Source organism: Numenius arquata, chromosome 2 (genome assembly GCF_964106895.1).
Source record: "Numenius arquata chromosome 2, bNumArq3.hap1.1, whole genome shotgun sequence".
Lineage (NCBI taxonomy): Eukaryota > Metazoa > Chordata > Aves > Charadriiformes > Scolopacidae > Numenius > Numenius arquata.
This window is the reverse complement of record NC_133577.1, coordinates 61,799,113-61,825,464: the sequence shown is the minus strand read 5'-3', so window position 1 is coordinate 61,825,464 and position 26,352 is coordinate 61,799,113. Positions and strand designations below refer to the sequence as shown.

Here is a 26,352-nt window from a genome sequence, read left to right as displayed (position 1 = left end):
ATTACTTTTCAATAATCCCAGATATTTAACTCACTTTTCTGAGAAGTAGGTCAGACACCAATCTGTATGGTAAATGGATGTTGTCACGTGGAAAAAAAATCATTTTTCGGCCTGAAAACTGGGTGTTAGCAATATTGTGATTTGCAATTAATGTTATTCTAGTTAATGACAGTTTCCTGTTTTCTTCTGATTAACCTGTGCTTTTGATGCCCTTTGTATAGGTAACTTCAGTTTTCCCATCTATAGACCATCAGACTTAGAGAAGCAGCTTGGGCTACCAGAGCTCTGAAATAACTAAGAAACTTTTTGTCATTTTTATGGAGTAGGAGTCAGCTTTAGGCACAGGCAAAGATGGTAATGGCCTAGGGAGCAAGAGGATCTCATCCACGAATAACCTTGACCTTACCAACTTCTTCACCTATGGCTAAACTTAATGTGGCTGTAGAGCAAAGAAGGTGTATGGGGATCTCAGAGAGTTCAAGGAGAAAGTTCCATGACTGATCCTTAGGATGGACTTTAAAAATGGTAGCAGAAGGGGGAAACGGATGCCACAATGTGATAAACTGGGTCAGTGAAATAATCCATGCTAAAAATAAACTTAAAAATTAAACGAAGCAAGACACATGGGTTTAATGTACCTCACGGCTCCATACATAGCTAGGAATCAGCTTCTGGGAGGCTGTAGGAAAGAGGGTTTCCTTAAGCTTCTTTGCCCTTGAAAGAAAGTGCAGAGAACCATAACCAGAGTTGTTCTACCTTGCTGTGAAGACACGCTCTGAGATGTCATCAGAATAGCAAAGAGGCCTTTTCAATTCTCTGTTGATAACATGACATAAGAATTGCTTAATGTTTTCTATTCTAACAGAGGACTGCGTACAGAGAAAACAGAATATCAAGAGAGGGTGAAAACAACTTATACTTCTTTTATTTTCTTTTAAATGTAATCATATAAAACAACTCACAGAGAAAATCTGCAACAATGACAACAAAAACCTCTGTTTAGGTTTAAAGTATATGATTAGCAATCTCGTTGTTAAAAGCATTTTAGAAGCTTAATGGACCCATGGAAAGAACAACAAGCCATTAAAATACTGAAGTGTTTAAATAGTGGTTTTCTGGTATCAGCTGTTCTGCTTAGTGATGATATCTGAATTACTACTAGTTTATAAGCAGAGGCCTGATTATGTGAATTAAAATGCACTGCTTTTAGCTGCAAAGTTAATATGCCTCATAGTAATATTGCAAATTCCCTAACTGCTTTGCTATAATATGGCCCAGTTACAGATTCTATAACCTAAATCATGTCTCAGTGATTTAGGAAGTGTTTAAACTATACATTAAATTAGATACATAGGAGTTAAAAAGAAAAAGTTTACCACAGATGCAACCTAATTAATCAGCACTGAATTGATTTTCTACTAATATTTTGAAATAAGATTTGTTTTCTTGTTTTGCATTTGAATGTTAATTTGTGTCATTTATTAAATAGTCTGTATGTATCTGTTTCTGGGAATGTAATTAATAATTAAGATAATTAACTGAATCAATTCAGAGATACCTTAGTATGCCTAATTGGTGTATGATAAATTCACACAGTATTGTGAATGAAATTTCAACTGGGGGGGGGAGGGCAAGCCAGGGAGCTATGTGTAGATAGAATGTTCTTTTTGGTATGGTTGCAATTAGGAAGCTACAGACTTTATCCAGAATGTCTGAGATCATGAAAATTAGGCTAATACGATGAATGGAGTTGATTTCAACTGATTGCAGTGCACAATCCAACTCACTCACAGAAACTCATGAATAAGCATTTAATTTAAAATGACAGGTGAAGCATTTGCTCAGCTTTGAACAGGGGATGATGAAGGTGGTTAAGGATATTGTCAGCCCTCGTGAGCTAGTTAGATATAGTCCAAAACTGGAAGTAAAAAAAATAAAAGACACACCACCACCCCCCGCAACAAGTTGTTAGAGGATTGCTTCCATATGGCCTGAAACTAATGGGTTGTTGTTCTGTAACATCAGAACCTATCCAGAATATCTTCAGAGAGCTGTAGAAGTAAGCAGGGAAATAGAAAAAAAATTAGCATCACAAGTTAAATAGCTCTTAAGCAGCAATTGAATTCAAGAGGGCGAGTGTTTTCTAATGAGTACAGCATCTTACTCTTCAAAGACCAGTGATTATCTTGCAGTGTTATTTCTCAAGTTGAGTTCACTTTGATGTTAAAACCCGTTTGCCGTACATATCTACATGTATATCTAGTTATTTTTTATCTATTCTGCCTTTTCTGATGAAGGATCTTAGAATTCTAGGAAATTAGGAGTGTGTTCTGGCTCCCCTTGCACAGGGATGAGATGGGAAGAGATAAGGGGAGAAAATTTGTCTTTCTTTTTTTTTTTCATCTTAAGCAGCTCCACAGGGATAGAGCTTTTAAGAATTGGGTAGAAGATTTAGCAACACATCATGCACAGCTAAATCGCAAATTGGATGCAAGAGCCGTATGCAAACACATGTAAGTCCATGTGAGGTTAGTATAACCAAAAAGAAAGTGCTAGGGCACCCTCCCCTACCTGTTGAAGAGAACACATGCTGTTCCACCCTGGAATTCCTCAAAACACACATGGAAATGTTCTGTCTGTCTCTATCGTCCATAAGAAGGCTGATGGTATCCACCTCGTGAAGAATAACTACCCCAATGTAAGCCATGAGACGGGCTATGGCAAGAGCACTCCTTTAAGCACTGGAGCTCAGGGGCTGGACATGCTGTACTGCTGCAAACAGCCGTGACTGGTGTGTCTGACTGGTGACCGTGTGTCTGTGCACCTATTCATGTCAGCTTGGTTTTAAGACTTGGGGTTTTTTGGTTCTTGCATCCACGAAGCCAAGGATTAAGAAATGGAAACAAAACAGATGCATAAATAGCACCTCTTCTGTTTGTTTGTTTTTCAGGAAAATAAAGGAGAGTTTGGAGTGCTTCCCTGTTAAACTTAATAACTTGATCCACACGCTTGTACAGATGTCAATGACAGGCTCTGCAAAGCCTCCAGCTCCGGAGACTGTCCCCCAAGAATGGATGATGCTGGATGAAGAGAAGTCAATCGCAAGAGCCACCATTTTGGGCTTCAACAAAAAGTCTGACTCCGTATGTATTATACTTGTACTGCTTGCCCTCCTTTGCCTTGATCTTTAACGACTCTTCTGTGAGTCTCCCTCATCCTTTATAGAAGATGTGCTTGTGCCACATTAAAAGGATCACAGGATGAACAGCAGTGCCATAAGCAATGAGCTACCAGAGAGAAAGAACACCAGGCAGACAGCCATTAGCGGGGAGCCATTAAGGAGAACAGTTCATGCCCTATAGTGAAAAATAAATCAAGAGCTAATTAAAGCATCCAGAAGGAAAGCACGGCATAAAATTAGGAAGCCTAATAGAAATCGGAGGCTGTTATATGATGCTTTAATGGTGCATTATTAGTTTTCACACACTGCAGTGATCGTTCAGTGTTTGAATTGTATGCAATCCAGGCGAGTTTCTCTTTCTGTGCAGCAAAGACTATAAATTACAAACTGAATTCTCTGGCACTTGGCACTACATTAAAGAAAGGTTTTTCTTTGTTAAAATCACCCTATATTTTCTCTTGTGCATTATTTTTAGTGTGACTCTGATCATTTCACTTTTCTGCCTCTCTCTTTTCCCCAATATAGCTATATCTAGTCCAAGTGGTGCAAACCTGCAATGTGGTCACTTTTGTGGAAAAAACATTCGACCAGTTCTCAGAACTTCACAGCCATCTCCAGAAGCAATTTCCATCACATGCCCTCCCAGAGTAAGGCAGCATATTAGCTATTGTTATTCTGCTGTTAAATGGTTCTCTCTCTGCACAGATAAAAATGGGGAAAATGTATGGCAGACATATTTTTAGAAACACAAAGGCAATGCAACATATTCTATCAAGCCTTCTATTCAGCCCCAGAAGAAACTGAATCATAGAGCATTGTGACAATCTAACTTTTATATATTTTATTGTTCTTTTTTTTTAATGGGAGAAGGGGGGAACAGCTTGGGCCTGACACAGCTATTCCTGAAATCAAAGGATAAGTGGTATTGACTTCATTAAAGGCACGATAGGGCCTGTTACAGTTTTTATTCTCTGCATGATACTGATCAAAACTCATAGCAAAATCCATATATTAAAGCAATGTAGAAACGTTCACACTGGGCCAGAACAGAAACAAGCCAATCTCTGACACTGGCAGGCATGATCTACCTTTTTACAAAAAGATGCACATACTCCCCAGCTGAGAAATATGCAATAATCTTATGTACTGTCCTGGCCCCAAATCCTGATACTTTATGCCTCACATCATTCAGTTTAATATCTCTTGAAAAATATGTTATCATTAGTTGCAATAATTCTGAATATTACTTTTTATCCATGTGCATGTCTATTCCTGCTTTTCATATTCTGCATCTTATTTGTTCACAGTTTCCTGGGACAGTGAGTCCCACAGTTTATTTCTGTCTTATGTAAAACAGCTTTGCCTTATGTAATGATCGTCCACGGCTTTGGTAATACAAGTGGAGTTACGTATTCTACAAATATCATATACTTTATACTGCATACACCATTGAGAACAAAGTAGTCCTTTCCTAAACAGTCATGCTGACCCAGCTGATACAAGCCCCCCCTTCAAGTTCAATTTACAATAAAGCATAAAGCTGCCCCAAAAGACCAGCAGTTTACTTGAACCAAGCTGAGCTGCAAGTGATATGCTTGAAAAATAGAAAGGTCTTTGATGTTTCACCTGGAGTATATAGGCACAAGCAACGTGGTTTTGACTTAAAAAATAAAGTCCACGAATTTCAGATCCAAATTTTATATTCCCCCAAGCTTGCGAGAGGCATTCAGTTAAATGGCTTTAGGTTAGTTAATTCTAGAGAATCTTTCTCCTGCCTGAGGGGATTTTGCTTGACTCTAGTTTGACTCACTGTGACTGGTTGACATGAACTGGTTAGCAGCAGTTGGTGAGAATCAGAATTTCACTAAGTGCTAGAAGTGCTTGAATCGTGGTTTTGATTTGGAGATATTTTCACAGTAAGTATTAGGTTGTAAAATAAAATATTTAACAAGTAGCTATTTACGATTTTTTTTCCTATGGTGAGCACAGCCCTTTGAAGGAAAATACATTTCTCTTTAGAAACTCAGTAGACCTCAGAAACTCTTCAGTGAATTTCAAATATAGTGCTAGCCATTTTTTCAGGTAAATCTATCTTTAGTAAAATCCATCACAACATTTTCACTGCAAAAGAGAGTTCCAGAACTCACAGAGGTTTAATCTGCATATACTGAGGCTGTGACTAAGACCTCCAGAGCTTTATTGTCATAATTCAGTCCCAGCAGTAACCTGTCACTGTATGATCTTTACCCAAGACCGTGTTAAAGTAATTAATTTTACAATGTTTCTTTACATGTATGTTCTTTAATGCTAAGGTTTTGGGTTGTTTTCTAACAGAACTGTGTCAATTTGAGGCTTTTCATGTATTCCAGATTTTATTCTAATAATAAAAAACCTAATTATTTTTTATAGGAAGTTATCACTGAAACTGCTATACCGTATTAGACCATTAGTCTCTCTCTGTGTATTACAAAGCTCAAACTCTGGCTGATGCCAGATGCTTCAAAGGAAGGAAAAAGCCTTGTTCCATAGTGTAACCACAAAATCAGTTTGGAAATGTATAATTTAAAAGTAAAATGTCTAATATTACTAGAATAATTGGAACTGCTAACAGAAAGGGTTCGGTTACTGCTTTGTATTGATTCCTGAAATTGTATATATTCATGTCTCATTAGGAGGAAATAATGAGTCTGCTTCATACAAGTGCTAAATACTGGCAATATCACAAGAAGCTAATGGCAAAAGCTCAGAGTTCTCGGCATCTGAAATCTTGAATTTAAACATTCAGCCCATATTTATAAGTAAACGCGCAGCTGCCCCAAGCAAGCCCTTGTACTCTAGCACCTTCCCTCTTACTTGGTTTCCGACAGAGTATTAATTGTGGTTAATTATTGTTTTCTTAAAAGGCCAAAAATCTTTTCACCCAACAAAGCATTTAGGTGATGTAATTTATACACAGAATGTTCTTCAAACCAATAAGTAGGAAATGGAATCTGCTATGCAGGATGTCTGCATGTGGCGCAAGTTTATATTTTTCTGATCTACTTAAGGTAGACACAAAGCTTAAAATCAGCTTGGGAAGTTAACCATTTCCAACGCAAGTTGTGTTCACAAGTGCAAAGTCAGTTTCAGCCATAGACGCAATTCAGCAAAAGCATGAAGGCCATTTAAAGTAACGTTCAGTACCGCCACAAGGTTCGTATTGTCCTTCACCGCAGCAGAGTTATTGGTGCCATCAATCAGCAGTTTCTCTGTCCTCTGTTTTGCCACTGTGCTTAGGGTGCATCTTCTGAGGGCTTACATTTTACAGCCAGAGTCCTCTCTTTATGTTATACGGTCTAATTAATTTTAAGCTGCTTCCAAACAGATCTTTCCTACCATCTCTTGAAAGAAGTCCTTTCTGTGCCACAGAGGAACCCAAAACTTTCGCAGGGTATCTATGTGTGCCGAATGACCGGGGCTCTATTTTTATCTCTGCAACTTGTACATGTCGTGATCCTGGGTCATATAACTTCCCCCTCCTCGTTATGTCTTCTGCCGCTGTAATTTCTTGAGGCAAGAAATCGCCTTTTACTATTCATTTGTACATTGCCTAACTGAGCCCTGATCTTTCACTGCTATAGGCAAAAATAATCATAAGGTCATACATAGATCCAATAGGCTGCTGTCATCCTGCCCCCTTGCTGTTTTAGTTGCAGACTAAGTTGTACCAGTGCTGAGTCCTTCTTCAGAAGTACTACACAAGACTGGTAAAGATTTTTCCTCTCCTAAAAAGAATTACCATATCTTATTAATCAGTATAATCTTCACAAAAGGCCTTCTGTTACAAAACAAGCTTAAAAAAGCCCAACCCAATAGGTCTAATTACAATTCGTAGAGCCTAATTACATTGAATCTCTTGGTAACAAAAACTGTGGCTTAATCATCTTCAGTCATTTTATTTTCACTAGGTGAGGCTGCTATTTGCCGTTTTTACAGCTGGGTGGTTTGCAAAGCTGGCCAGTGCTCCTCTCTAGGGATGGGAATCCAGTGCTCCATGTGCTGCTATTTGGCTGGCCTTTGAAAAGCTCACGACATCTCATCACCGAGCTGTGGAATTGGGTAAAACCTGTTCAAAGTAGGATCCGACCAGCTGCCTTTCAAAAGGCGGGCCAAGTGTCTCTTTTCAGTGTAGCGCACTGTGAGATGGCTCCTTATTCATTTATCTGAAGCCTTCAGATGTCTCTTGAGAGCTAGTGGATAAACAAGGTTGTACCAGAAAAAGAGAGGTTTGTCAACAAGACACGGTTAACTATTTACAGCAGTAGAGTAACATGAAATGCAACCAGATCAAAAATTCTACCTTTCTAGATCACATAGATTAGCGGACATAAAGCATAATATTAGTTATAAATCCCAATATTAGCAATCCATATCACAAAACCCATTACATGCAATTTAGCACAGATAGTTTTTCTAATGCTCCTTCAACCTGAGAGAGAAATAGTCCTCATCAGGGCAAGGTTAATATAAATTGATTATGTGTATTGTTAAAAATTTAACCTTTTGACTAATCTAATGTGTGTTGTCTCTAAAATGCAAAGATGATTCAAGTAAAAAAAAGTGAGGTTTTGACATTTTCAATCACCAAAGCATTTGAAAATTGACATGAGGCCATTCTATGCATATATGGTTTATTTACTAAACTGAAATGAAATTCATCTTAATAAAAATTCAGCAAGAACATTACTGTTATTATTGTTATTGCTTTTGTCAGGATTGATTTTGCTACTGTGATGATCATTTGTTTTCATATATTACTTTTATTATACTAGCGCCTGAAATTACATATGGGATCAGGGACCTGCTCTGAAAAACTTATCTACATTCTAAACAGCTGAGGTAAAAAAGCAAGCAATGATATATTCATAAAATGTCACATTGGTGCTGTAAGGCTTTGTTATCCAATGCTCTGTGGTAAGGGTTTGTACAGCAGGAGCCCTGGGCTGAGCTCAGAGACCTGTTGTGCTATCCACGAACACGAGTGCGAAAAGTGAGGAGGATAGCATTTTCCTGGGATCACAAAGGGCCAATTTTTAAAGGTATTTAGATACCATAAACTGAAAATAAGTGCCTTCTAGAGGTTTTTTAATTCTTCTTTTTTTTTTTTAAATTAATTATTTAGACAGAAAAAGGGGTACAGTATGAAACAGAGTATCAGCAAATTATTAGAAGAACCAGAGTCAGAGGGTAATCAATCCTCTGGACACTGTAGCCATCCCTTCCCCTACCTGAAAAACCTCTTAGAAAGTGTTAACTTTCTTCTGTTAATTAGAGCTGGAAATATTTTCAGCAAATACAGTACAAGAGTTATATTATGAATATTCTTCTTTTGCAGGTTCCCCCATTCATGGCATTTACCTTTTGCAGATCTTGAACATAGAAGAGTGAAGGATTTGAATCTCTATCTGAAGCAGCTATTAAGTGGATCCAGGAAGCTGGCTAATGTGAGCTCTTCCAGTATTTACTTTATTTGCATATGATTTTTAGTAGCATTGAACTTTTAGTACTTTTTAGTACTTTTAGCTTTCCATGGCTTCATTTGAAAAAAAAAAAAAAATTACATAAATGACATGTCTTCTAATGCGGCTGTTTTGAGATGGAATCATTGTAGCATTCATCAGAACTTAAGACAGAGACAAGAATGACTGAAAATAGTTTATTAGACCCGGCAGGGCATTTTTCAAAAAAACTTCTCTTCCTTTGCTGCCATCCAAAAGTAGTGATTCACTGAATTTTTGACAGTAAGGAGTAGGTTCTGAGGAATGTAGTGTCTAAAAAAGGAGTAAGTTTTGAAATATTGAAAAGCCTCATTCTGACAGTTTTTAAGTGAAAAGTTCCATTCTTTCAGCCCAGAAATACTCTTCATTTCAAAATTTAATTAACATGTAGAAGAAATTGTTTTGCAAACATAAGACCAAAACCAGAATGTTTCAATATTACCAGAACAATACATTGTGTCCCTTAAAATTGGTGGTTTTTATTTTTTTATTCATTGTTGTTTTCTGAGATTTGGTGTTCTCCTCCTGTTTCAAAATGGAAAGTTGAAACAATCACTGTCTGTTTATTGTCTGGCCCAGGACAAAGCCTTATCCAGCTCCGCATCGTAAAAGCCAGGGCCAGGAGCAGCTAAATGCCCCATGCACTCTGGGAAGATGTCAAATCATTACCCTGTGTCACTTTGGAAGTTGAATGGTCAATTCACCAGGGTCTGAGAGATAAAGGGCATCTTCCAGCGACCAGCCACTGTCAGGAAAGCCGTCAGACAAGCAGGAAAACCCAGTGTTTTACATTTGATCCTAGGCTGATGTAGAGGCTAAGTGAATTCAAAGGAGCCAAGGCAGGAGCTCGTGCGTTGACCCTGCTGTCTCACCTTTGGCACGTTCTCCAGCAGAGCTTGGGCCTCTGCCAGGTGAGCCATGTCATGTCCCGTAGCACAGACTGGGGCTGGTTTGGTTTAATAGTGCAGGCAGTCCAGGATGCCAAAAAGAGGGTGTGACAGCATGCTTTTTCTCCAAGATTTCAAACGTCTTGCAGGAGGAGAAAAATGTTTGCTGCCTAGCTATATAACTTTCCCAGCTGTGACTGTGTAATGGAGATTAAAGAGGAAATTGTCCACATGTAAAACAAACAGGAGTTTTCTTATTAATACGAATACAAATTCTGCGCCCTGAGTTGAAATCAAGAAGATTTCCAAAGGGGATAGATAATATCTGTCTCACAGAGTTACGCTTAATTTGTCATGGACAGCTGACTTGGGTGCTTGGCTCCCTTGACTGACCTTGCCAAATAAACTGCACAAGTTGGGGTTAACTGTTATGCAATTTCTGTCACTCACGTTAGGGTTGTGAGTTTATTTTACATTAGCTCCTTTTGGTCACAGCTGGGGAAAAACTGATACAAGCCAGTGACCTAGAAATGAGGAGCTCTGTATCTTCTGCTGTGCTTTGGGCTGCTGTAAGGTACATGGATTTTCAATTTGGGCACTGCTGTGTTGAAGCCTAATCTATGGTTGAAAAATTAGAGTTCTTAAAGCCCTGGGATAATAATAAAAACATTTCCCAGTTGCGCGCAGAAGCTCTCGTCTCCCTCCCGCTCCATAGTCTGCGAATGGGCTAGTAACCAGCTGGAGCGTGCTGCCTTGCAATGGGCTTCCTAACGCCTTACCTCCTCCCTTTATGGTCCTGCAGCACGTGCCCGTGGAGCTGGGTAAGTTCTCCCAGCACGTTGCTGCTGGGACACAAGCACGGACAGGGTATTCAGAAGGAACTGTGGGACAGGTCTGCTTGGGGACGTAATGCTGGTGTGGCTCTGAACCAGCCCAGTGAGGCTTTGCAGACATGCCGGAGGGTGCGGATGCTGAAAACCGTTCCAGTCTGGTACAGCCTATAGCGCTGAACCACGAGGAGAAGGAAAGAATTTTGTGCCTCAGAGGGCTGCACGGCTACTGGTGTGTGGGGCTTGGAGGGCACGGCAATAAACGGAGTAATGAGCAGATTGTTTCCATCTGTAAAGCGCTGCTGCATGCGGGAAATCATCTTGCTTACCACCATGCAGCCAACCTGCAATTCTAGATCATAACGTTTAAAGTTATTGATACTCCATAAACATTGAATCATTATTTTTACTTCAATATGCTTCTCCTGCTGGGAGATGTGAGAAATTTAGAAAATACTGACGTGTTCTGACCCACTTAGAACAAGGAGACCAGTCAGTGGGTAATTTCCTTTGTATTCCTGGCTGAAGGCTTCTTTTTTACTTTTCCCTTTTGGTATGACTCTCTTAAAAGTGTCGTGGTGTCTTCCTCGTTTTACTCTGAGCAGAAAGCCAAACTAGGAGGCTTTCTTGATAAAAATAAATACAATTATTTTGCCTCTCTTCATGCCTTGGACAACCTTGCAGTCAAATTTGTCCTTTTCCTCAAATTCCTAGGGAGCCTGGCAGAAACCATTTAGTGAGTTGTCTGTTCTCAAGTATTACCAAACTGTCACTCCTATGAAATAGTGAAACTATGTAGGAATAAATAATTAATTCAGAAATTTGTGAAGAAATCTTGTAAGAGCAGATGCCTGCAGAACAGGGTTCCCTTTACTTTCTTGACACAGTCATTTCTTTCTGCTGAATTGTACCTGTACGGTAGCATAGCTGTATGATATGCTGTTGTATTGCCTGAGATGGAGAGAAGAGCTTTTATTTCGTTATGAAATACCCTTGCTATCACTGTAAACACATTACCCTGATTGACTAGACACCGTTTTCAGCTCTGAAAAGTTTAGTCCAATCCACACAGGACTGACTACACACTTGGTTCTACCAATTAAGTAATAAAAAATCCTAGAAATAAATAAATAATTGGGTTATATCCAAATTCTTTCCTCAGTCATGCCTTAAGTGCATGCTTTTTAGTCCAGACTAAGTTCTGATTATGAAAATTGTGTTATAATTAAGAGTAGGTCAGAATGTCACTGACCTTTTCTGCTAAATGGTTTGAACGCAGAAGGAGAGGTGGAAAATAGCTGCCTTCTCATTGGCACTGTAGCTCAAATAGAATTAAAAGTTTCTTTAAATCCTTCCTTAAATAGTAGAAACTTCAAGCCACCTTTCTCTTATCTCTGAATATTAGTATCAGATCAAGTGAATGCAGAAACATCAGCTGATGGAGATGTTTGCTGTTAGGCCAGTTTAAATGCTTAAACGTGCTCATGCCCGTCCCTCTTCAGAGCATTTTTTTAAGTCTGTGGTTAACTTTGAGCATAAGCCTCATTCATTGACTTCCTTTTAGACGTTTGTTGAAGAGTTGCCTAGAATAGGAGTGCCTTTCCTAGGTTAACGCTCGTTTATAAATAACTACATCACCCCACTAAATACATGAACAACAAGCTATATTCATTACCTCAACTACTGAAATGCAAAAGTCAATGCATCTTTGTTGTCATATTAGGACACGATCAAAACCAGGTTTCAACATCTTTTTTAGGCTCGTTCTACTCGTCCCAAACCAGTGGCAATATATACGATCACACCGTAAGAATATTTAGTTTTGTGGCAGTTGCACCATTGCTGACCGGCTCATCAGCTGCATGAGTTGAAATGCCTGGGTCTTCTAGATCAGCAAGGCATCATACTCAACAACGTTTAGACTCCTGGAGTTTCACTTCATTAAAATGGCAAAACAACCAAGTGGTGCCACCAGTAAGAGATGAAACATCAAGAAACAATAAATGGAAGCTTGGTAACGTGGAGGAGGACAAAAATATACATTATCGAAGTATAAATCAGATCTGTGACAAAAGGCAGCTGCTGCTGACCGCTTTTATGTTTTTCTGTATTTCACTCTTAACTCCAACTGAGTGATGGGCTGAATGAAGATTGCAGCCCAAATCTCATAACATATCATATAAATTAGGGCTGCCCTAGTGGCTTGTCATTTTACTGCCATATCGTAGGAGGGTTGTACACTCCCTGGGGACACAAAAGGAAGGTAGGGCTCCATTAATTTATTCGGCTCTTGGCCCTGGTGTCAAGCAGCAGCATTCACAAAGCTGAATGTCTTCATGCTTATCTTGAAAAGACAACTTGCACCTGGCTTGGGCATTACAAGTGAAAAATCTAAAACTGAATCTAAAGCAATGTTTTATATTGTGTGCATTTGCTACCATCAGCCAGCTAGTAACATTCTATGGATAATCTTCCCATCTCTCATCATTTAAAAGAAGTGGCATTTAATTTGTGGATATTGTTATTGATAACACAGCTCAGACACTAGATGTACATACTGATCTTGCAAAACTACATAGCCTTAAATAAATGTATGTTATTTGTCCCACATCTTTCATATAGATTGGTTTTGTCTACAAGTTCAGCGGGCTTGGGTGTTTGAGGGGGTTTGTTTATCGTGGTGGGAGGGGTTAGCAGACATAATAGTAACTGCAGGTGCACGGTAGGCTATTCAATAAAAAGAAATGAGGTATATTGGGTTTTGACTCTAAAAGATTTCTAAGTATCCAAGTTAACTAAGGACTTTGGGGCCAAAGGTAAACGAAGTGCAAGCAGGTAAGCAAACAGTGACAGTGTATCAGCTACGGACAGGTTCTATAAACAGCTTTATGGTGACTTATAGGCTGTGTAAAAGGGCTTTAAAGAGGATGTAAATGGAAATGACTGTAAATTACGCTCACTCATTTTCAAGCATGCAGTGAGAACCAGGACCACAGCGTTGTTCTAGAGTGACTAATGTTTTAAACTATAAAAGTAATCAAGTTTGATAAGAACTTCACATATTTCATTTGTATTTTATTCACTGACACTACTTGAGATTTGCATAGATGAGAAGGTAACTCCAGTGCCTGTACGGAGGTACATAACGCAGTGGTACAAAGTGCATCTGAGGTATATGGGTCCCTTCAACTCCCACCGCTCCCGTACTCCTGCTGCAAGGCATCCAGCAGAGCCAAAATGGGGAGGGTTCAAAGTCCTCTCATTTCTGCTGTCCTTTCCTGAAGTTATAATAGCTGCAGCAAGGTCAGCTTTTTCTGGTTTCTTTCTTTCCTGCTGATTCTCCTTCCTGTTAAAGTATAACAGGTGCATGGGTGTTCTCTGACCCCAAATCTACTCTAACACAGCTGAAAAGAAAGCTGAAAGCAGAGGAGAGGCAGCTTTTCTTTCTAACAAAATTAAATCTGGCTTGAAATCTGGCTGTGTTTCACTAACAGCAGAGTGCTTTTCTAGTTAGTCTCTGATGGAGAGCAGTAGACAGATTTTACCGTGCTACAGAGGTGGAGGGCTATGCCAGCTCCCCCGATGCCACTGAAATTGCTTATTTCAGTTGTATCCTAGCGTAATTGAAGGTGGAATTTGTCCCTTTGGGGTTTAATGGCTGAAAAAACATCATGCATGAGTTCTAGCCAGACCAACACCGATGCACCCGCACATACCTGGCTGTTCCCCAATAGGCTAGTGTTATTGAGTGACCTGAACAACTATCAACATTACCTATTAAAGATTGTTTATTTATTAGGTAAGAATGGTTAGACAAATGATAGGAGGCTTTCCTAAAAATCCCTAAAGGGCTAGTATTTTAGGGAATTTCCATTTGCTGATTAAAAGGTAAGAATTCCGGCGGGTGGGGGTGAAGAGTAGGTGAGTGCTTGTGGTCATCCTCAGTGTCTGCCTATCTGCCACGACTGTCGTAAGGTCTCTAAGATTCCCACCTACGGTCACATCTTTGTAACAACAATTGCTTGTTTAGAAGTGGACTCTATCCACCTAAATACAGCGTGCTTTTGATCATCCATAAGTACAAAGCTCTGATGTGCCTGTTTCTATTTATCAGTGCAATTAGATGCATGCTTAACTCTAAGCGTATGCTTCAGTCCCATTGACTGGGGTCCGATTGATTTAGGAATCACCTGAAAGTTCAGTGTGTGCTTTGGTGGTCTGCTGAAAAAGGGTGAACTTAAGAAGGTATTTACACACTTTGCTGGTGGAAATCTAAACAGTGGGCTCCTGCAGCAGGCAGATTAACTCAGTTCATAGAGAAATTGCTGTCTTATCAATAACAAGTGTGCAAAATGCTTATTGCCACAAACACGTAGGAGATCTTCCCCTTTGCGTTTGAAGCACTTTGCCCTGGATAGACTGCTGCATCTGCCCCTGCAACATGACCTGTTCAATTATAGTTTTCCATTCCATTTGCCAGCATTAGCCTTGCTGCTTCCCCATATGCTTCGATACCTGTGGAGTACAATGGATACACGGGCAGGGAAAGCTTTGAAATCAGTGCTGTGGCACCAGCAGTGTACATGCCTGTCATGTTTGTGCCTGATGTAAGATGTGCATGAATTCCAGTTCTGTACTTAAAGCAAATGTCATTTGTTTTCAGGGAGCTGACTCCATTAGAAATGAGAATTTAGAACTATCACCTGAAACAATCCTTGCACCTCCTGTTTACAAACGTCTCTGCTCATATATTTCCATTTATTGCTGAAAGAGTAAGCAGAGAGGAAGCAGAACACCAGGCGGCTCAGTGTGGAATTTTTTATTTCTCTTTCAAGTCAGTTAGTGTATCCTTCCTTCCACCTCCTGCCCACTTCTCTCAAGATCCTTGAACTCGAAGGGCTACTTAAGTTTCTCTGCTTATTTTCATGCTGTCATATAAAGGCTGAGCTGCCAAAAATACACTCTTTCAACCCTTGAGATTTCCTACACTTGGGACTTGTGCTGAAAGAGCAAATGTAGGTCCCACAGGGAATAACTCGCCTGTTTAACGCTGCTGGAAACTGAAGGAGGTGTATGGGCTTTCCTTTGTAAGCTAACTTCATGAGATGAGAGAATAATTAGTCATGCTCAGAATGGACAGGTATATTTGCAGTCCACTGGTAATATTGCTTAAAGATTTGTCATTCAATTCAAGGAAAACAGTTCTGTTGCTTTATCTTTTTTTTTTACCCTGATTTTTCTTCAAAATATCAGTGTGGGAGGAAAAACTCCAAACAGTAGAGTGAAAAATAAAAGGCAACTCCTAAAATAAATCCAGATTGCTAAATCTTATCTCTATGCTGAACATACACATCTTGTTCCTCTGTCTGCTGTAACCACATGTTAACTCCTCACTAGCTGCGTTTGTCACTAAACTCTTCCTTTTCTTTCTTCCTTGCACAAATCGTGCCACATCTTGTCAAATTGAAGCAAGACAAATGCTACATGAAGTACATCTTGCTGATAAGAGACACATTATTTTCTATGGCCTGGAAAGAAACAATGGTGACATTTTAATGCTGGAATCTGAAAAGTCTCTTGTTCTACCCATTCATTACAGTGTCAGTCCAAGTAACATCAGTATGAATGTAGCAATTCTAACCATCTTAAAGAATGGCCATACTGAAATACGGCTTTATGAAAAAGCTAATAAAATGCAATTACTGTCCACCCTTCATTCAGAATCATAAGAGTCCATTTCAGAATTCACATTTTTATTGCCTTGCTCAAAACTCAAATCTGGGGATTTGGTTTATTGTTTTAATTCTCTACAGCTGAATGTAACTACCCGTTATATATGTTCACTAGAGCAGTACAGGTCAGTACATAAAAATAAAAGTTATAGTGCAGTACATAAGGTGGATTACTCTTTTAAAAGGCGAAATATGGATGGCGAAATATGATCATCCCTTTCACTCCCTGTTGGTTTCTGGTAGGAGTTAACTCTGTATGGAGCTTTTCAGTGTGAGTGTCCATTAAGCTGCCATGTGAGGGAGGTATGCACAATATCTATGCCTCAGGGAGGCACACATCAGGTCAGATGCTTGGGGTCGGTCCTGTGCCAAGGGCGAATTTCATGCTGACTACACAATACAGAGTAAAGATGTTCTCCTGCATTTGTTCCACAGATGGGCTGCTCTGTAAAAGTAGTTGCAGCTGCTAATACATATCTCGAGACACTAGAGATCAAGCAAGAGCGCAAATCTATGGGCCACGTGGCACATTGCTGTTTGGAAGTGTGTTGACAGAAAGGGGCCAGGCTGGCACCATATGCAGCATCCCTGAGTCTGTGGTAAGGGGCACCACTGTCTTCCCAGTGCCTGAGTAGCAATCATTCCCAGCGATCCTTGGCCATGATCAGAGGGAAAAGGGTCCCCTTTATTGCTAACTATAATATATACGTTAGAAACTTACTTACCAGCAATCTGCTCAGAGGGGAATAATTTAAGGAACAGAGCACAACATCTGATATTCCCTAAGGTATTTTTATTTTCTTTCAGAATGAGCTTGTACTCGGCTTCTTCTTGAATTGGTCCAAAAATACCTTGGCAGAAGATTCATCATCTGTGACCTTAGGTATGTGGATTACCAATCTTATTTGTTTTCCAAGAAGAATGTCTTTAATAATATTAAATATAATAATGCGAAAGTGAGTCTAAAGTGCTTAGGTGGCTTTTTTTAAAGATATAAAGATACCAACAAACAATTCCTGATTTCTCAAGGTCTCTGAAAACATGTTACTAATGTGACCTATAGCTTTCCTTCACTTTTACGTATTCTCCTTGGCCTTGCTTCATTTCTTTTTGAATAAGCATACCTATATGCAAAGTAAAAGTTTATTTACACAAACTGTGGCAGGTTTCTTGTTTCACAAAACGACATCTTTAGAGAAGAATCTGGAGGAAAGGATCTGAGTCATGACAAAGCACAATGTGTGCTTGGACAAGCGAAGAAAATTAGGGATGACTTCTAAAGTCATTTTCACAATGAGTGGAGCAGGTAAATAACAGAACATTATGTTAATGCCTAGGCATACATTATTAATGACACTGGTAATTCACTTCTTACTAAATGAGATTCTGCATTGTTCCCTTATCCTATCTAAATACTTAACCCATTTCCCTCTTCTGTCCAGCACCTAATTTAATCTAATCTCTGGCATTACAGCATTAAAAGCCAAAGCATAAACCATAAAATGTAAACTGTGAATGTTTATTGTCTTCCACTGCACTAGTTCTGCAATGAAAATAATATTTTGTAGTCAGCTTTTAGGCAAAATAAAATCTCATAAAGAAGCCTGCAGCTGCACTTTGCACCACAACAATTCAGCTCGTTGTTATGTGCTCCAAGTGACAGGGTATTTTCCAAGATCACCAGTTATCCACATGTCAGAAAGGAGTGCAAGTATCTCTGCATATTTAGTTTGCATGTCCATTAAGTTAATTTAATCTCTCTGCAGACAGGGGCTTCATTATCTCTTTTGCTGGGACCATTTTTTTTAATCCATCAGCACAAAATCAATCCCATTCTGGCTTCTCAGCCTTTGGAAGATTCCCCCTGTGTAGAGTTTATTTGATTAGGGCATGCCATTATCATATTAAATCCATTATGACTATTGGAAATTACTAATGGTTGCCCTAACTTCTACAAAGGAACGAGGAGATAATGCAAAGATGTCCTAGGTGTGAGGAATATACAAGGCTCAATCTTGTCACAGGAAATCCCAACCAGAGTTTAAATGTAACATGTAGTCTGGGTCCATGTGCTGCCTCTCTCTGTAGACTAACCAAAGATGCAGACATGTGAGGCATAAGGGAGTTAAAGTCCCAGGTCTTTAGAAAGATATTGACATTTCACTAATATTTAGGTGCCTAATTATTACAGAAAATCTGGGTGTGTCTTATGCAAAAGCATGAACCAATTCTGTAATAAAGTTGGGAAATAAATTACAGCCTCATAATTCCTTCAGTGGTGTCCCAAGCCAATATTGTCTGAAGGGTAAACCCTTTATTTTTGTTGTCAATGACATCAAAATCAGAGAAGAGAATAAAGAAACTGAGATAAGAATGTATTTAGAGGGTGTTTGATGAAAGCTATGTGACAGGTAACCCAATCTGCTGGTTCACTATCCAGTTAGTGGAGGTGAAGGTCACAACCTGGTCAGGGGAGATTAATGTGTCTCTGGCCTCAAGCAGTACGGTTACAGAAGGATTCTTTTTCTCCTGCTCAGGAACACTGCCTTTTAAAGTTTGGATGCTTCAGTTCTAGACTTAGTGCAAAACCTTTGTTCAACACAGGAGGGAAAAAAAAAAAAAAAAGCCCCACCTCCCTTTGCCCTAGAAAATTCATTGCTATCATTTATTGGTAGAATACTAATCAAGAGCCGATGAGTTTAGACTTTGTAAAAACAGAGAACAAGTTCTCTGAGTTCTCTGAAGGGCTGAGTTGCTCTGGGGAAGGCACCACTTCTGGTCAGTGAGGAAGAGAATGCACCTGGTCAACAATCTGTTGCCATGAACTGTGGAAGTAGGGGAGCTCAGCTGTAAATGAGCTAGCTCAGCTACCAGAGGAGGACCAGCCGTGCACATGCTAATCGCCCGCCTGAAAAATTATTTTCATAGTCTGTGCTCTGCCCCTCATTGTTGGAGTCAGGCTGCTGCCATACCCTACCGAGCTCGCTTAGATCTTTGCTGCATGGCATTCTGTACCCTACCGTAGTCCATCCTGTGAGAAGGAGAAGAGGCAAGTGCAGCTAAGGCAGGAGGTGGCTGATGGTGCCAAGCTGCCAGGTAGCAAACAAGGAGCTGCTGGGAAGGGTACAGTGGCCCTGGAGGCTCTTCTTTGCTGAGGGAGGCTCTTGATGTGCAAGTAAGCCCTGTAGTAATGCCATAGTCAGTCTGGGGCAGGAATTAAGTTCACTGGGCCTGCTGGAGAGAGGCAATTTCCTTGACAAGCATACATCCTTCCCCCCCAGCTTTCATTGCTTTATGAGCTTCTAAGGGCCTTAATTTTTGCTATTTTGAAGAATAACTCGGGTTTAATATGGGCTGTAGCTTTCCATGAATCTGGTGATTTCTCTCTCAGCCTTTACACAAGCAAATCATCTGTCTCTTAGTTAGGATCAATATAAAATAAAATTAATGCCCAATAGAAGCAGGTTATGACTTGTGATCAAGACAGCATCTTTCTCTTACACTGCTTCAATGTACAAATGTTGTCGGTAATTACACTTACTAAAGTAAAATAAAAATTAAAATTTATGAATTTGTACTGTGCTCCTAGCAATGAAGAGATTAAAAATCAGTGCTAAATTTACTTTGACATGAATACTGATTCAGTACTCCCAGTGGGGTGAATTCTGAATTATACTGAATATTGTCAGCATTTCATTATACCAAGCTCCCTACAAGGGAGTGAGAGCAGATATCAGGAATGATTTCACAGACAGCTTTTTATAAAGTTCCTTTAAAAACAGGAAGAAAGAGAATCTATCAAAATCATTTTTGTATCAGTCTTGTTTATTTTTCTTCTCTTGAGTTTATATCTCCTGAAAATATGAATAATTCAGACTGTTTTTCCAAAGTTATGAAATCATGATGTCTTTGCTATTGGTTGTAACAGTGCACAACCCAGCTCCGATTCCGGTATGTTTGGTTCGTGCTTCGCTCATTTCAAGTGCTGCTCTCCACTCCGTGCAGTCGAGAAACTGCCTCTGTGTCCTTCTAAAGGAAGATCCAAGCTTTCCAAAAAGACTATCCATGCAGAATCACAGTCCTTGGGAATAAGTCCCCTCAGGAGAGTCGGCTGTTTTGCTCATTTTACATAGTGTTTTGATCTGCTCCTCACGCTCCATGTAAAGCTTTTGCCAGAAGTTGCATTCCTGCTTTAGTTGCATTTAGGCTCTTTTGCTGGCCGTAAGCACCTCTTGCTGGCTTGTGGGATGAAACCAGTGAGATAGTTAACGTATTTACAGCTGACTGTGTGAAGTTGGGTACATTGGAGGCTCATAAACCCAAGCTGTAGGTAAAGCAGGCATCTGGTTGGCTTGGGGGGTTCAACCCTGGAAATACAAGCATGTTCCAGTACCCGCCAGTGCCAGATGTCAAAACAGGCTGTCACCAAGAAGATAGGTCTAAGGAAAATCTGAGGGTGCAGAATACAGAATAACACTTAACTCCCTAACAGCAGTGCTGTGACACTTAGCTAATCAGTGTTTTCACATTGCTTTGCAGTCCACGTGTGAAATGCAATGTATTATTAAATTATAGTTTCCCTGTTGATTTTGTCAGTCTTCTGTGGAGCGTCTTCCTCGCTGTTGTATGTTTCTTGTGCATTGTGCAAAGTGTAATGCAGAGCTTATTTTAAAGTGCTGCAAATCAAAACATTGCACAAATGATAGAATACAGAGCTGGTAGTTCTCCAACATGCTAGAAAAGACCATCTAGATACATAAAAGAACCGCATACTTGACTACTCTGAAGAGTAGGTGGAGTAGACTCCACCTTCAGTATAAATTTAAACACTAATTGCCTTAATTTTGTCATTCAAAAACAAGAAAGGACCCACAGTTTTCTAGTGTTTGTGCTCCTTGATAGAAGAGATTATAAACTGGCACAGTGTTTGAGGTTTTTCTGCAGCAGGGATTGGTGGCTGACTTCCACCGCAGAGTGCTGGGACACACAGGCACAAGTCACATCGAAAAATTCCAGCAGCCAAACTCCAGGGCCCTCGTTTGATATTTGACAGCTTTTGCATTCACACCAGTGAGCAAAGAATCAACCCCTGGGAGGGAAATCTCACTTCAGCTGAAGTCAGTGGAGCTTTGTCCTGTATCTACACCAGACCAGCATTTGGTCTTTGCCTATAATGGAGTGCAAGTAGAGCATGACAGTTCCTATAAATGCAGGGCCTGAGCTCAAGTCCATCTGCCCAAGCTGGATAGGCTGGAAGTAATTACTGTATGTGTATTTTATTATCATTTTAAGCAAAATCACCTAGACTTCAAAGAGGCTACATTTTAGCACTGAATGTGGGAAAACCTAAAATATAACAGCTGAGTGTAGCTAGCAGTAACTGTCTTTTAATATAAAATATGTGACAAGTTTTTTTTTTCATGTTTATCAGATTCCCTGCACTCTGTTATTTTTTCTTTCCTCCTTCTTAATTTTTTCTGTTATTTATTATTTATTAATTGTCAATTAATTAATTATTAATTATTTATTATTATCAATTTATTACATAGCCAGAGCAAATATTTTAGTAATAGCCATGCCCATAGTGTCTGTTTCAGACTTCATTTTACATACCCAATTAGAAATGCATTTTCCCCTCCCATATTTTTCATCATTTTCAGCTTGGTTATAAACTTATTTACATTTTCTTTTTCTAAATGAAAATGCCAATTCCCACAGAGAAATTCCTTGACTGGATATAAGCACTCGCGCTATAAAACTTAAGTAGTGCAGAAAAAGGCACTTGGTAGTACTGGTAGGAGAGGAAAGACATGGTGTTCAGCTGAATTCTAATGATGTAATTTAGCCACTGAAATCTGTTGCTCTTGCTAAACCACTCAGGATGACCCACTGCAATTCACAAAATTAACAGAGCCCTACAAATTAATTGTGCTCTTATGTTAAAATACAGCTCCCCTTTTGTTACGCTGCTTTTTATGGTCTAGGATTCTACCTTTGCTGTTGCAACTTAAAGGAAAAAGAACCTGCAACTTAAAAAAAATATGATAAAATGGCTTTGCATAATGGTGGGAAGAACCAATTTTTGGGGCTTTTTGTTACCCTGGAAAAAACTCAGCATTGTCTGGTTCGTGGAGTTTTCATTCCCTATCCCTCCCTGTCCTTATTTGCCTACAACAAGAAATGAAACAAGGTACAGCCTAAGTGATTTGTCAAAGTTCATAAAGGAAAATAACAAATTAAGAACTGCACCTCGGTCTTCTAAGTCCCAGCTTAGTGATTTCTTCATAAGATTTCAATTCTTCAAGAGTCTGTTTCCGGCCCTTCTCTAATTAGAATGTGATTAAAAATGTATTTTTTCAGTCTCTAAAGGGAAGAAGTTGGAGATGGATTCATATTCTGAAATTCCAGTCCAAACATCAGAAACTCAGAAGTACTGATACCCAGGCTGCCTAGAGAAATTACATTATGGCAGTTGTATGTACACACTGTGCTATTTTTAATTCATTTGAATTCTTTTCCTTAGGATAAATGGCAATTGCACTGGCTCTCTGGCTGTCGATAGTACATGACACCACTGTAGTTCTATCTGCTTAGCGGTTATTTGAGCCTCTGTTCACTCCAGAGCTTACACATTTGGTTTCTTCAGAAAAATACAGCCAACGTAGCTTATTCATTATAACTTCCCCTCTGCTGCTGAATAACAGAGTAAAGGCTGGGCAGAGGGAGTTTGATTTCTTGCTCTTACAACCCTGGCTGTAACAGTTCTGGTGGAATATGTGGAAAAGAGGGAGCAAGGGAGCGACAGGGAGTGCACAGGTGTCTGCTGAGGCTGAAAGGAAGACGTGGGCATCCTGCCTGCTATTGAGGATGAACAGTCCCGATGCTCTCTAAAAAGCCTGTTCTTGCTAGTGCATAACCCCTCGCCTGTGATGGTAGTTCTTTCATTCTCATCATCCTTTCTCATTCCTTCCAATTCTTAAAAGACATGTTTCTATTTAAAGAATTAATTGTGACTTTATGATTTTGTCTCGTGTCATCACCTCACCCTGCGGTGGGTTTAAGGCTGGTGTGTCAGTGACAGGTCCCAACGTGCACGCAGGGGAGCAGGACTTTGCTGTCTGAGGTCTCAAGGTCAGCTACCTCTTTATCAGGGAGGCGGGCAGAACAGAGCCCAGCTCAAGAGAGATCACTGTTTTGTCCTAAGGTTAGCAGGATCGAGTTCTTATTTTTCCAAGCATAATAAATGTATAATACTGGTTGTAATACAGCTTTGGCCTAACTAAGCGAAGCCCTGTTTGCATAAGTAAAACCAGGGTGGTTCACACAGGCAGCGTCTGGACTGTCTTCGATGGTGACCACATGGGGAGAACATCAAGTCTCAGACGAAGTGGTGCAAAATGGCTTATGTCCACCCGGCTCAGGCTTCAAAACAGGAAGGTCAGATAGGTATCGAGGAGAGGTTGTTGTGTTCACCATCACCTGGTATACTGTGGTAAAAGCCATCTGTATTTTCTCCGCTGTCTCTGTGGGGCAGGTAAGCCACGTGAAGACCCGACTTCAAGGACACCCCTTTTTGGCAGTGCAGACAGCTGGCCCAATGCCTCCAGCAGAAAGAAGGACATTCTTTCTTAGTCATTTCTTCCCCATTATGAGACTGATCCTTCGTGCTTGGAAACTGAATTTTTATTTTCTTTTTTTCGGTGGGAACAGAATCAAACTCTGTAAATGCATCTTAGTAGAAAAATCTATGAAAGCAATGGGTTGCATGAAAAACAGCATGGAACAGGAAAAATACAGAAAAATGAGGAAGGGAGAATTTATGTGTGATAGATATAGATGTTGTTTCTGTAACAGTTGTTTTGGAACTGGTCTGCAAACTTGCTCTTTTTTTTTTTTTTCTTTCTGCTGGGAACTGAAAAAAAATAAAAATAAACCCAGTGTTTTTATTCAGGTAGAAGAATTGCAACAATACTGGCTAGTGTCATCAATGATTGCCAAAAAACCCACCCCAATTATTTGTTACTCAAGCATAAACTTCCCACTGAAATTCAGATTGATGGCTAGTAGAAAACAAAAAAAACCCCAGTCAATGTATAAACAGGAAAGAAAATGAGTGTTGCATGTCAGTCCACTTTCTTCCATCACACTCCTTATCCATATTTTCTAATTTCATCCCTGGTTTAAGCATGCAATAGGTTCTTTTAATATATTAGTTCATGTGTACTGCAATATTTTACAGATGAGCTGTTAACTAAAAAAATCAAACTATCTGGCCTTTTGTAGGTCCTCAGTCAACAGATCATAAGCCTGGAGTACAATTAGTCATATCCTACGAGAGCACCCGTCTGACAATAATGTTGAAACACATGAGGAACATTGTGAGTATTTTTATCATAACTCGTAAGTCCTTGCATTTGCAGAGCACTGTAAAAAAATTAATCTTCAAACACCCTTTTTGGGCTCTTCTGTCATCATTTAACTTTTGCTTTTTTTCCTTTGAGCTTGCTCAGTGTGGTTACAAATATGGGACAGATACAGAAACTACCTTTCCTTAATGGCTAGTAATGACCTTTTCCAGACCATATAGAAAATCAATTTTGGTGACTATTTTGTCCCTTTCAGCTGATGCATTTTGATACCAGTGAGACAGAAGGCACCGTGCAGCGACATGACTTTTTGTAGGATGCTAACGCGGTGTTATTGATTGATTACCCATACATTTCTTTCAAGTCCGGCACGAGTGGTCTATGAACAGGGAAGAGCTCAGCGAAGGGAGCAGTGGTGTATTTTAAGAAACGATGTCATTTGGTGGGGTGATGCTCAGCTTTGTAACACGCTGTCTCTCGTGATGCTAAGTGGTTAACGCTGTGGGTTGCTGGAGCCAGGCTGTGAGAGGGGGAAGCCGGCAGCCCTCCTGCAGCAGGAGCCGGGTGAAACTGGCTGGTGAGGATATCTGGAGAGATCTAGCTGGTGCCCTGTGCCGTCTCTGGGCTGAAGCAGCATGTCCGCTGGTCCGTCATGAGTTCGGCCACCGGGATGTGCTCTGGAATGCCCAATTGCTCAAGTCTCAAGTAATGGCTGTGGCGAAGAGATCCTTTGCTATCTTTGTTTAGCTAGGAGATTAAAGCATTCATTAACTGTTGCGGGTTCTCATTGCATACACTGATGCTGGCTCCGTCCCAAACTGCACTGCAATCGCTTTCCCTAAATGGGGCCACTCTGAGGAGCATATGTGAGCACCAGCCAGTAAGAAAATGAGGGTGGATATTTAATTAGTTGTATGAGACACATGAGGCTTATGTAGCTCCAACTGTTCTCTATTGGCCACTCTGGCTTCTGATTTGCAATTTAAGCATGTTCATTTTGGTTTATGATATCCAATAAGTCTCTCTCCTGAGAGACTTGTCTTTTGTTTCCTGTGTGCCACCTTGACAGGTGAGATCAGCCACTGCTGACAGATCCAATTTATATGGACTTTACCTTCAGGATATTGTGTAAGACCCTCTTTATTTTTTCAGTTGTGCTTTTTAAAGATAAGTGACTTTGATAAACTTCTGGTAAAGTTCTAGGTGGTGGGAGGGGTATATTTAAGTGATTGCCATCCTGATGCTGTTACTGTGAGTTTAGGCAGGTGATGTGGAGATGCAGAAACATGGAGCTACAGATGTTGGAAACAGTCTTTCTCCTTGTTTCCATCATTTAAAGTGTATAAGCTCCTATTAGTGTTCTTTAACTTAGAAAGTTCCGGCTATTTAATTAAAGGAAAATAAATTACAGCACAGATATCTGTGTATAGCAAACATAAAATCCAGGGTTCAGTTCACTTCATTATAGAAAGGAACAATACAACTTTAAGTAATTGTCTAACTTTTGAATGTAGGTAACTTAAATCGAATCCATTTTAGTGAGTTGACAGAGAAGTGGTAGGAGTCAAATTCAGTAAGACTAGCAATGATTCATGACTTGAAAATAAGGTCATTATTTTAGCAGCCTAACTTAGGCAATCATGTTTTTAAATCCTGGGCTTCCGATTCCTTCCTTCCACCCGGCCATCCATCCATCATCGTCTGATCTGAAATATGAAATAGTAGTGCTTTGGGGTACTGTGATGCTGGACTGCCTTCAGACGAGTAACCTATAACAGAAGGGTTCTGTATCCCATTAGTAATCTTCTCAGCTTTCCAG

The 26,352-nt window shown here is 39.8% G+C and overlaps 1 protein-coding gene across 1 annotated transcript in view; it reads left to right on the top strand.

Annotated features, from left to right (window-relative positions):
- PIK3C2G (phosphatidylinositol-4-phosphate 3-kinase catalytic subunit type 2 gamma) overlaps positions 1-26,352 on the top strand; it is a 214,836-nt gene that overhangs the window by 166,677 nt on the left and 21,807 nt on the right. The window contains exons 26-30 of the mRNA XM_074167982.1: positions 2,951-3,143; positions 3,707-3,828; positions 8,556-8,664; positions 16,975-17,050; positions 24,451-24,545. Of these exons, the coding sequence (XP_074024083.1) occupies positions 2,951-3,143; positions 3,707-3,828; positions 8,556-8,664; positions 16,975-17,050; positions 24,451-24,545 (595 nt within the window). The remainder of the gene's footprint in view (positions 1-2,950; positions 3,144-3,706; positions 3,829-8,555; positions 8,665-16,974; positions 17,051-24,450; positions 24,546-26,352) is intronic.